The 11759-nt window shown below is 29.1% G+C and overlaps 5 protein-coding genes across 5 annotated transcripts; 3 read left to right on the forward strand and 2 right to left on the reverse strand.

Moving 5' to 3' along the window:
- Positions 1 to 213: 213 nt before the first annotated feature.
- On the forward strand, positions 214 to 1533 carry VAM3 (SNAP receptor VAM3). The gene has a single exon (XM_020193971.1). The coding sequence runs from the start codon at positions 334 to 336 to the stop codon at positions 1354 to 1356; it is 1023 nt and encodes a 340-aa protein (XP_020045012.1). The 5' UTR covers positions 214 to 333; the 3' UTR covers positions 1357 to 1533.
- Positions 1534 to 1864: 331 nt separating this feature from the next.
- MSH1 (mismatch repair ATPase MSH1) lies at positions 1865 to 4972 on the reverse strand (the record flags this gene model as incomplete). Its single annotated transcript, XM_020190887.1, has 2 exons — positions 1865 to 3412; positions 3584 to 4972. 2 exons carry the CDS (start codon positions 4970 to 4972, stop codon positions 1865 to 1867), a joined length of 2937 nt encoding a protein of 978 aa, XP_020045013.1.
- Positions 4973 to 5431: 459 nt separating this feature from the next.
- On the forward strand, positions 5432 to 6276 carry ERV1 (flavin-linked sulfhydryl oxidase). Its single transcript, XM_020193972.1, has 2 exons — positions 5432 to 5576; positions 5683 to 6276. The coding sequence occupies exons 1-2, from the start codon at positions 5488 to 5490 to the stop codon at positions 6158 to 6160; spliced, it is 567 nt and encodes a 188-aa protein (XP_020045014.1). The 5' UTR covers positions 5432 to 5487; the 3' UTR covers positions 6161 to 6276.
- RFT1 (glycolipid translocation protein) lies at positions 6271 to 9680 on the reverse strand. Its single transcript, XM_020188861.1, has one exon. The coding sequence runs from the start codon at positions 9475 to 9477 to the stop codon at positions 6502 to 6504; it is 2976 nt and encodes a 991-aa protein (XP_020045015.1). The 5' UTR covers positions 9478 to 9680; the 3' UTR covers positions 6271 to 6501.
- Positions 9681 to 10033: 353 nt separating this feature from the next.
- HAP3 (Hap3p) lies at positions 10034 to 11673 on the forward strand. Its single transcript, XM_020193973.1, has one exon. It carries the CDS (start codon positions 10057 to 10059, stop codon positions 11641 to 11643), a length of 1587 nt encoding a protein of 528 aa, XP_020045016.1. The 5' UTR covers positions 10034 to 10056; the 3' UTR covers positions 11644 to 11673.
- Positions 11674 to 11759: the final 86 nt, after the last annotated feature.

Raw genomic sequence — 11759 nt, forward strand, 5'->3', positions numbered from 1 at the left:
ACGCTGACGCAGTGTTGCAGATTCAAGTAATAAAATGCATTCTATCACGTGAAAATGTAATTTGACATATTTCCGCATCAGGTAATGTTTGAGCTGCCTCTTTGGGCGAATAACGCTTTTTTGGGTAGAAGACTTCTTTGGGAATGTTCTTGTCGAGAAACTGCGAGTGAAACAGAGCAGAAAAGATAAGACTCTTCACAGACAACTGAATGTTTCTTTCTCTGCTGCTCGTACTGTCTCCTTTATCTGGTCCTTGTGGTGAGTAACAGATCTTAGCATTTTTGTTCTTCTATTCACTTTGTTGCACTTATTTCTCCTTACTGCTGCTTCATTATGTCCTTTGCTGATTTAGATATTGAGGCCCAGCACAAACCCTTGGGAAACAACTCTACTATTTTAAGCAAACAAATCATATTCAATAGCAAGAAATCCAATGCTGCTAATCCACAGACCTCAATTGATCCGGCTACCCAAAACACCAACGCTAATGTTGATAGCAATGCTTTTTTAATCAATAACAATTCAAACATCATTTCAAGAGTGTCAAATTTATTAAACGAGTTCGCCAATAATATTACTCATCTAGAAAGATTGAATAACCAATTGGGCACAAAGAGAGACAATATCAATCTTAGAAACTTAATTGAAACTTACTTGAAAAGCTCTGAGGAAAATCTAAATAATTGTAAAAAGCTACTATTTGATTTGCAAATTATCAATAATAACAACAATAACAATAAAACTGCTTCAAATAGCACAAACTCTCAGCTACTAATAATATCAAAATTGCAAAAGGAATTAACGCATTTAAATCAAGACTTTAACAAAATCAAAAGAAATTATAATGAAAGAAAAAATTCAGTAATATTAAACGAAATTGTAAATGAAAACTCAAAATCAAAATCAAGATCTTTACAAAATAATCTTCTAATACAAAACCAAAATGACCTTGAATCAATTAAAACTTCAAACACTGAATCAACTCCTTTATTACAAGAACAGCAACAACAACAACAACAATTGAAACAACAATACGATCAAGATGTTTCCCAATATGAATTAGATTATCACTCTTTATTAGTCCAACAAAGAAACGATGAACTATCAACTATTCATAACGGTGTACAGGAAATCAATGCTATCTTTAAAGATTTATCTTCTCTAGTACAAGAACAAGGTTTAAAAATTGATACTGTTGAAAATAACATTATAAATTACTCTGATAATACTCAAAATGCTTCAAACGAATTAACTAAAGCTGATAATTATCAAAAGAAAAAGAAAAAATTCAGTTGTATAGTATTATTAGTATTATCAATCATTTTGTTCTTGTTTGTTCTAGCAGTTGTATCTTAACTTCTCAATTTCTCAACTTACTTTTTCTTCAATTCTAAAATTCCACAATCTTACTATTTACTTACCACTTTATAATCCCAATTTTTAATTTAATCTATTTACCATTTTTTTTTTCTGGTTTCATTTTTTAGCTACAATCTATTGCCTACTCTCTTTTTTTAATTACACCCCAATTATATAACACAAAATTACAATAAAATAAAAAAATATTAAAAAAATTTAAATCCAGTTTTAATTCTTACCTTTATTCAAATCATAGAAATAAGTAATGGCATTTTGAAAATTATTGTTATCAGTGAAAGCAATGTCCTCATGATCTGGATAGCCATCTTTTAAACATACCTTTTTTTTGAATTATCTTCAAAAGAATTCAAAAAAAACAGTAAATCAAAAATGGAGACACTCTCATTTATTTCTGCTCTAAAGACTATTCCAAAACTCCAATTTAAAAGTTTAAAACTTCAGAATTACCATCAATATGTCATGAAATAATCTTTCATAACAGCATCTAAGTTATTTGATCAGCTCGCTGAGACTCAAGGGTCTTATAAGCTTCTTTGGATATCTCAATAACATACTCAGGCATTCCAGCATCTTGAGCAACTGTATCTGCATAGGAATATTTGCAAATACCATCTTTCAATTCTCGATCGTAATATCCCTTTCCATTGTCATTTTGAACATAATTAGTGTGTTTAAATTCCAAACTTTCCTGTATTCTTTCTTTGTTGTTGAGATCTTTTTTAATCAAATAATCAATTTCGTTCACGAAATGTGATGCAAACAAAAAACGACATTTCTTGATATTGACCAAGTATTTCAATATTCCATAAGCAATGGAAATGCCTTCATTGGTTGTAGTGCCTCTGCCAATCTCATCTAAAATAATTAGTGATCTAGGAGTTGAATAATTCAAACTAAGACTTGTTTCTCTCATTTCAACCATAAATGTGCTTTGGTTGTTAGAAATATCATCTGCTGATCCAATTCGAGTAAATATTTTATCTACTAGTCCAATCTTAGCGTAATCTGCTGAAACAAAAGAACCTATTTGTGCCATAATACAGATGATAGCAATCTGTCTTAAATATGTGCTTTTACCACCCATGTTTGGTCCAGAGATTATATATCCTAAACTGCCCAGTTTTGTATCTAAAAAACAGTCATTTGAGATAAATTCAATCGACTTTTTTTGTAAAGAGGCCTCAACTGATATATGTCTTCCTCTCCTAATATCAAAAACATTTTCATTCACGATTTCAGGCTTGATTAGCCCAAATTCTTTTGCTAATCTAGCAAAAGAAATTAGTATGTCAATTTCATCGATTATATAACTGCATCTTTTAAGATCTTCGCTTTTTAATAAAACCTCTTTCCGAATTTCTAATAATATTAACTTTTCTTCCATTTTAATATCTTTGACTATTTTGATAATTTTGATTCCAATATTTGACCATTCTTCAGTAGTGAACCATTTAGTTAACTTAAAATCCTTAACCAAGTGTTCCATTTTAAATTCCTTTTTAGTTAATTCAAATTCTAAAGAACTAGTTGAGATCTTTCGATTTTTAAATACCATTAAAACAATTGGTAAATCTTCCTCAATTTTTATTTCAATTTTTTTAATGTTTTCATAATTATGCTTTAAATTTGAATATTTAAAAAACAATTCATCCTTTTTATTTAACATCAATTTCAATTTTTCATGTAATTCAGACAACTTTGATAATTTCTCATTTTTGAAATTAGGTTTAATTATCCATAATAAATTTGAAAATTGATCGCCATTATCATTTTTACCCAATTTTGCCTCTAAACCAGTTTGCAGATTTGAATATTCATTTTCAGTTTCAATATCATTTTGAATCTTGTTTTCACTTTCATTTTCATTTTCAATATAATTATCAGTTTCTTCAATAAAACTATCGTTTTGATTTTTTTCTTCTATTTGCTTTGTTTTTATCAAACTGTCAACATCAATAATTTCTTCAATTAATTCAACTAAATTTTCAGGAATCTGAATATCATCAATTAAACTCTTTAAAACTTTCCCATCCTTTTTCACTTCTTTTGAAAAAGAAATTAAATGTCGTTTAATTTCACTTATATATTTCAATCCTGTTAGTAATGAAATAAAATTTGTACCTAATTTGATATTTGGATCAGAATTTAATGAGAGATTTGAATTTAATTTCGATAAATTAAAATTCGAATTTATATCGTTAACCAATCCGTTGCTAAAAAAAGTTAAATTAACCAAAATTCTTGAGATATCAGTTCTGCCATATTTTCGTAAAATTGGCAATATTGAATCCAATAAAAGATTTCTTTTATAAAAACATTCTACTAAATTTAGTCTTTTTTTAATCATTTTTTTATTACATAAAGGAGAACTAATCCAATCACTTAGCAATCTTGAGCCTGATGGTGTTATGGTTTTTCTAATTGTAAAAAATAATGAACCCAAAACTTTTTGATCTCTATAAGTTTCTTTCAATTCTAATGATTTCCTAGCTCTTGAATCAATCAATAAATATTTATCAGGAATTTGTTCAATTGGTTTTGATAGATTGAATTCATAATCAATTGGGAAGTGATATCGAATATAAGATAATAAAATTGTTGAAGCGTATTTTAAATTTTGTTTAACATCTTTGAAAATAAACGCAATTGAATCATCATTAGTTGAAGATAATTCAAACATTGAATAATAATTCGATACATCTTTAACGTGTTTGTGGGTATCAAAATAACTAATATTATAACGATTTAAATTATTTAAGTCATTTAAAAAAACTTTTCCAGATGCAATTTTGAATTGTTCTATTTTTGAGTTAATTATAATCTCCTTTGGATTAATTCTTTCTAACTCATTAATTAAATTGCCAAAATCGGTTTCTTCAAAAAAAAACTTTGAAGTTGAAATATCACACCAAGCTAAACCGATTTTAGTTGTAGGGGATATATCATTTTTATTAAATGTCGTTTCTGAGGGAAGCTTTATTGCACAAATATAATTATTTTCATCTTTTTTAATCAAACTTTCATCAATGATTGTTCCTGGAGTTATAATTCTGTAAATTTTTCGATTGATTGTCTTAATGTTTGTATTTCTACTTAGATTTATATCTGTAATATACTGATTCACTAGAACAACAGTTTTATTTAGTTCATTTACTAAAATATCCAAATACTTATTCAATGTAAAAGCAGGAAAACCCGATAAAGCAACTTTTTCAACTTTTACAACTTTATCAGTTATTTTATCTTTAACTGAGTGAGTTTTAGAAGCTAACTTCAAATTCAAGATTGATGCATATTCTTCAGCACTTTCAAAATATATCTCATAAAATGAACCAACTTCAGTGAGAACAATCTTATCTGGATGCTCATCCATCATATCTCTAATTGACTGCAAAGTAGCACTATAACGCAAATTAGTTGTATTTTCTGAACTATAAACAGTTCTATCATCAGGGATTTGAGCATCATTTTTTTCATTAGGCTGATAAGCACTAGCACTATCATTAACATTTTTGGTGTTAAAAACAAGTTCTTGAATTTCGCATGCTAATAACTCTTGTTTGGAGGAATCTAATTCCTTCTGTTCTTCCATAATTTCAGGTAAATCATTAATGGAAATCCATACTGTTTTCTTTTTGACCTTCCGTTTTTTCAGATCAGCAGTGTTGGAGTTATATCTAAAAACAGAAAACAGCGTGGGATAAGATTTCCGATAAAAAATTCCATGAACTGTAGCAGTTAAGCAGTACAACAACCTTAAGCTATTGTTTCCTCGAGATAGTCTGGAAATTGAGCCTCCAGACCTTAGCATTTTGGCACTTTCCCAATTTCAGATATATCAAATAAAGTCGAAAATGTTTTTGATGGTTTCTTTTAGGCCAGTTTTCTTGTTGAAAAAACCCACAGATTTGGTTTCGAATCAAGAGGTGGATCTAGCAGCTGGTGGATGGCGCTTTTACTGAGGTCTACAAAGCAAAAAAGAGGTTCTCTGTTTTGATTTATAATACCACTTAAACCATTTTGGAAACATCTCCCATCACTGACAGAATAGCTTGTTATCATTAGCCTCAGTTATTTGTCGTTGTTTTTGTTTTTGTTCATTGGAAAATGACACAGGAAGTGCAGGAAAGGCAGGACTCAAAGCCAGTATATGGCTCTTCTGGGAGAAAAATCATATATGATGAGAATGGCAAACCGTAAGTCGACTAACAATCGAAATATCAATGATAAATCAACAGCAAAAACACAAAGACAACTAACATTTCAAAAACTACAAAAACTGTTGCGTATATCATTATCCAGATGTCGTACTTGCAACACTCTATTGGACTTTCAAATGGCAACTCATGGAACTAAAGTGAATATTCCAACTCCAAAGCCCTCTCTGGCTATACCTAATGATTCACCAAAAGAGGCTAGTAAAAGTGCAGATTCACCATACCCATATCAGAAGGAATATCCCCCAGATGTGACAAAATTGGGAAATCATTCATGGACTTTGTTGCATACCATTGCTGCAGCATATCCTGAAAAACCTTCAATTGAACAACAAAATGAGATGAAAACTTTTTTGAATATATTTGCTAAAATCTATCCATGTTGGTATTGTGGTAAAGATTTCCAGTCTTTTATTAAAAAGAATGAACCAAAAGTAATGACTCAAGATGATTTTGGTAAATGGTTATGTAATGCCCATAATAGTGTGAATATTAAATTAGGTAAACCAAAATTTAAATGTGAATTGTGGAAAAAGAGATGGAAAGATGGATGGGATGAATAATGAATTAATTATACTCAACTAAATTGATACCATTTCGATTCATTTTTTATATATTATAGATGTTTTTAGTGTAAATATTAGATCAGCCATTTTCTGAAACCTTTAAAATAAATGATGAGTGTATATATGCATTTATTAATTACTAATACAAAAATTTTAATATAAATTAAAATAAGAAAGAAATAGAATAGAAAGACTCTAAACATAGCTATTAAAATAGATAATAAAAAGCTAAAATGACAATTGTTGAAATTTGTTATTAAAAATCAAAGATGAAAACTAGGACTTTATGGTGCATAACCAATAAGCTACTACCACAATCGTAATTATAATCGGGATTATTAGAGAATCAAATTGCTATTTTTTCTTTTCTTTTGATAGCTTTTCCTTATTGTACTTCTCTTATTACTATCATCATTTTTTTTATTATTATCAATTTTAGCTTTATTCCATTTGGTTTTAAATTTATTTTTAACATTGGTAAAAATCTTGATAAATTTATTCTCAAAGAAAACCTTATTAAACTTCTTATTGTCAACACACAAAAATAGTATGTCTTTTTCATTTAAAAGAATTATTAAAAGGTAAATTAGTCCCAAAAAACCACTTTTAAATAAATTTCTAAAATTTTCTGTAAACGATAAAATTTTATATTGAATTAAAAAAATCATAAAAGTAAACAAGCTGAACTTTTTAAAATTATTAATTATCTTGTATGATTTAACAACTAAAGAATCAGGATCATAAATTACATCATTATTACTATAACTATTATTTATCTTGTTTTTAGTTTCTATTTTGAAAGAATTGCGCATATTTAAGTTGAGTTTAGAAGTATGGTTATCAGTCCTAATAAATCTATTTTTTTTTCTAGGAGAATGTATTTTTCTTGTAAATTCTAGATTTGATGGAGTTGAAGGAACAGAAGTTGAAGATGATTTGAAATTTTCTAAACTATTTTCATTTAAGTGATTTTTTTCATCAGTATAATAATTTTCAATTGATTCCTCGGTGATCGAACCAATTAAATGCATTGAATTCGAATTTTGGTGGACATGGCTATTACTATGGCTATAGTTGAAGTTATTATGGTTTGATTGTTTCTCTCTTAATGATTTATTAGTATTGTTATCATGACTAATACTAGTAATACTATTTGCTGAAAATCTTTTGAAAACAATGTTTAATTTTGATAAGTTTAAATTATAATATTTGAGATGATTTTGAAAAAAATTTAAAATAAAAATTGAACAAAAAAGGATTCTTAGAGACATATTAAAAATGTTGGCTAAAATTAAACCAACTAATTTAAAATCTAATATAACGACTAAAAAATAAGCAAAAACAAGATAAAGGATGGAAGAAAGTAAAAGAAAATATGAATAGTAATTAATTTTTTTAGAGTTTGCAGTCGATTGAAAAAAAGCTTCAAATATTCCATTAATTGATAAAAATGGCAAATATAAGCAATAAATAGGCATTGCCTTTGAAATTGAAGAATTTAGCCAGGAGTTTGAATCGTCTTTATTGGAATTATTACCTGATAAAATTAGTTTTAATAAGAAAAACGAATTAAAATACCCAAAGATTATTATTATGAAAGATAAATAATAATAGAATTTCAACAAAATTATTAGTAGTCTCCAAGACTCTTTTAAATTATCTAAAGGAACAATTGGTTCATCATTTTTATTAAGATTCTTATTAATCAGATTCAAGTTTGGGTCTAAATCGGAATCAATGGGCATGGGCATTTCGGTATCAGTATCAGTATCAGTCTCAATGTCAGTCTCAGTACCAGAATCAATATCTAAATCCAAACTTTTTTTATTTATACCATTAATAATATCATGGGTTTTATTGGTGTTGACGGTTTTGATAATATCATTATTTGAAGTATTTATATTAGATTTTAACAATTTAGTTAAATAGATTCTTAAACTTTCTTCTATCGGTAAATAAATAAATCTTGTCAATAAAGAACCATAATTTAAGATTAAAGAATAGATACCTTGATCATTCAAGGAACAAAAAGAGTTTATAATAAAAGTATCACCTTCAGTCAAAAAGTGTTTGAAACAAAATTGAGAAAAAACCGATTTCCAATGATTGAAAACCACCGGATCAAGGTAATAAAAGGATTCTGAATATAGCTTGTTATTTAAGCTATTGTTCAAATTCAAGTTTGGATTTGAATTTTTTTTATTTAATTTTTGTTTTTTGGTTGTATTTTTTGAAGAGTAAGAGCTAATTGAATACATTGAAGGATAACTATCAATTAATTTTGAGTTTAGTTTATAAATTCTTGTTAAAAAAAGCGAGGGGAATTTGATGCTTCTGTTATAATTAGGAGAGTTGTTATTAACATTGATATTTTTAAGATTATAAGTATATTGAATGTAATTATAATTTTTAGTAAAGGATAATTTGTAGTTGAAAAAATAGAGAGAGTAAATTGACAAAGAATAGACAAACTTGCCTAAAACAAAACTTAAGACCACATATTTCTGAAATTCACCATTATTGCTATTATTGTTTTTGTCATTGAGAAGATCATTGGGTAAATAATAAAATTTGAAATAATAAATCAATATGTAATTAACTAAACAATTTAGAGTTAGAGAAGTGCTTTCAAATTTTGATTTGATTTTGAAATTCAATTTAAATTGATTTAAATTATAAAATGGTTCCGATAATAACTCTAGTATTGAGGAAGTGAAAATTAGTATAATCAATAAAATAAAAAAAGTCAAATCGAAATTTAAATACAAGTAAAGCTTATTACTTTGCCATATTAAGATTATTAGAGTTAAAAACAAACCAATGAATAATGGGATGTAGGATAAGTTTATTATACTTTGATAAGTTGCAAATTCAGTTCCAAAATATATTTTTTTATTGTTTTTGTTATTTCTGTTATTATATGAAGATTTGACATTGGTGATATCATGAGTTGTGGTGGTAGTACTGTTATTGGTATTGGTATTGGTATTGTTGATGGTATTGCTGCTGGTATTATTGTTAATTCTTTGGATTGAAATTCTAATAGCCTCTCTGCTAAAAAACAAAATTGATTTTATTAGGAATTCCAAGTAAACATTAAAACCCAAAGAGGTTGGAGTTATTAGTTTTAATATAAATTGATTGAAAGTAAAGTTGATGACTTTGAAAAAAACATTGCTAAAAATGGTGTATTTTATCAAATTAGAAAGAGCATTAGTTGGTAGAGGGGTTAGACAAGAGTCTTTGTTATTATGGTAGTTTATATTAACATTTGAATTAACATTTGAATTAGATTTGTTGATATTAGAGATCATTATGGGTTGTTTTATGAATTGATTGCTGGATGATAGACAGAAGAAAATGCTAGCAGATAGGCAGCATAATTAGGAATAAAAAAAGCAGCTGATTGTGAATCAAAATCACTATTAAGACTCCCAGGCAAATAGATAAAGTAAAGCACCCAGAAACAGTGTGTTGAATGTTTATAACCTCTATGATTTTGACAATTTTATACAATTTGTTGAAAGTGCAATGATATAATCAGCCAGATCGACCTGGTTTGGATTTTTAGGTTCAAACACGTAGAAAACCAGCAGTCTGGAAAAGCAACTGGTTACAAACCGCAGCGCTGGTAGTTGTACGGCAATACCATTCAGCTACATGTAAAATACTGTATATATATTTGCACAGTGCATATGAAAGCGTAGAAGTGTAAATATATACAGTAACGTGCGTAGTACCATGTGGGTGATTACTGCTTTGCTATTACGAAATTTGAAGCATCATAATGTAACATCACCTGACCAAATATGACTTTTCTTTTTTTGTTTATCACCAAGAGGATGGCAGCTGAAGAGATTAACGAGGAGGTGGAGTTAGAGAAAGCAGCAGAGATGGATTCCAAACCTTCTTCTTCAGGTTCGGCCGGCGCAGGCCATGAAACAGAGCTTAGAGAACAGGACAGATGGCTTCCCATTGCCAATGTTGCCAGATTAATGAAGGGCACTTTACCTCGAACCGCTAAGGTCTCGAAAGACGCCAAAGAGTGTATGCAAGAATGTGTTTCTGAGTTTATCAGCTTTATCACTAGTGAAGCCAGTGATAAGTGTTTGGCTGAGAAGAGAAAGACTATCAATGGGGAAGATATTTTGTTTGCCATGACCAACCTTGGTTTTGAAAACTATGCTGAAGTTTTGAAGATTTATTTGGCAAAATACCGAGAACAACAAGCGATAAAACAGGAGAGAGGTGAGACTAGAAAGAGAAACAAGAGCTCTAATAACAAGGGTTTGAATAACAGCATGATGAATAATAGTGGTGGTAAAGTTGCTACAGGATCTTCTCCGAACATTACAAGACTTATTAATTCAAATAACGACAATGACAACGATAATGATAATGATAATGATAATGATAATGACAATGACAATGACAATGACAATGACAATGATAACGATAATGATAACGATAACGAAAATGATAATACTTCTTTGAACGGTGCGGTTCCTGGAAGTAATCACGACAATCAGATGAACAATATTGAAACGGGCGATAGTATTGATCTTAATAGCGATAAACAGCTTGATATTCAACCAAGACCAGATATAATAGGCGACAACATTATTGGTATAAATGAAGATGATGATAATATCAACGATAATACTCTTCATAACATCCATACTATGAATACTATGAACAGTATTAATGATAGTGATAATGAAAATAGTATTTCAATGAAGAATAACAATCACGAGAGTATGAGTTCACATACCACTAATAACAATAATCGTAATAATATTACACACAATAGTAACCTCAATGATCCAAATAACAATCTTAATAATCTTAATAATCTCAATAATGCTAATAATGCTAATAATGCTAATAACAGCGTTAATCATAATTCTAGCACTTCTAATATTCCTACTACTGCTATTGCTGCTGCTACTAATAATAATACTAACAATAACAGTAATAACAATCGTAATACTAATAGTAGTGCCGGTAGCAATGCTCAAGATTTCAATGCGTTTAATTCCAATGGCAATGAATTCATTAATGTCAATGACTTCAATAACAATTTCGACGTAAACAATTTGTCAAATTTGAATATGCTAACTGAAAACTATGATATCAATAACCTTGCTAATATCAATAGCATGGGAAATATCAATAGCATGGGCAATATGAATAACATGAACAATATAAGCAACATGAGCAATATTAGTAACATGAGCAATATTAGTAACATGGGCAGCATGGGAAACATAAACAATATGGCCAACATGAGCAACATGGGCGGTATCAACAATATAGGCAATCTCGGCAGCATGAGCAACATGGGCAGCATGAACAACATGAACAATCTCAACAATATGGGCAACCTTGGCAACCTCAACAACATGGACGAGATGGACGAGATGGGCGAGATCAATCCGATGCCCGACAACCCCAACGACCACAACATCTACTATCACTGACGCCACGCGTCGCTATATACGTTTCTATTCTTCTTCCGGCTATAATTTACATCTCAGACCTTTAGTGTATACTTTTACCCTGTACCTTTCCGGTGGTGGTACCTCTGCCGTGGTGC

This window comes from Ascoidea rubescens (genome assembly GCF_001661345.1).
Source record: "Ascoidea rubescens DSM 1968 unplaced genomic scaffold ASCRUscaffold_16, whole genome shotgun sequence".
Classification (NCBI taxonomy): domain Eukaryota; kingdom Fungi; phylum Ascomycota; class Saccharomycetes; order Ascoideales; family Ascoideaceae; genus Ascoidea; species Ascoidea rubescens.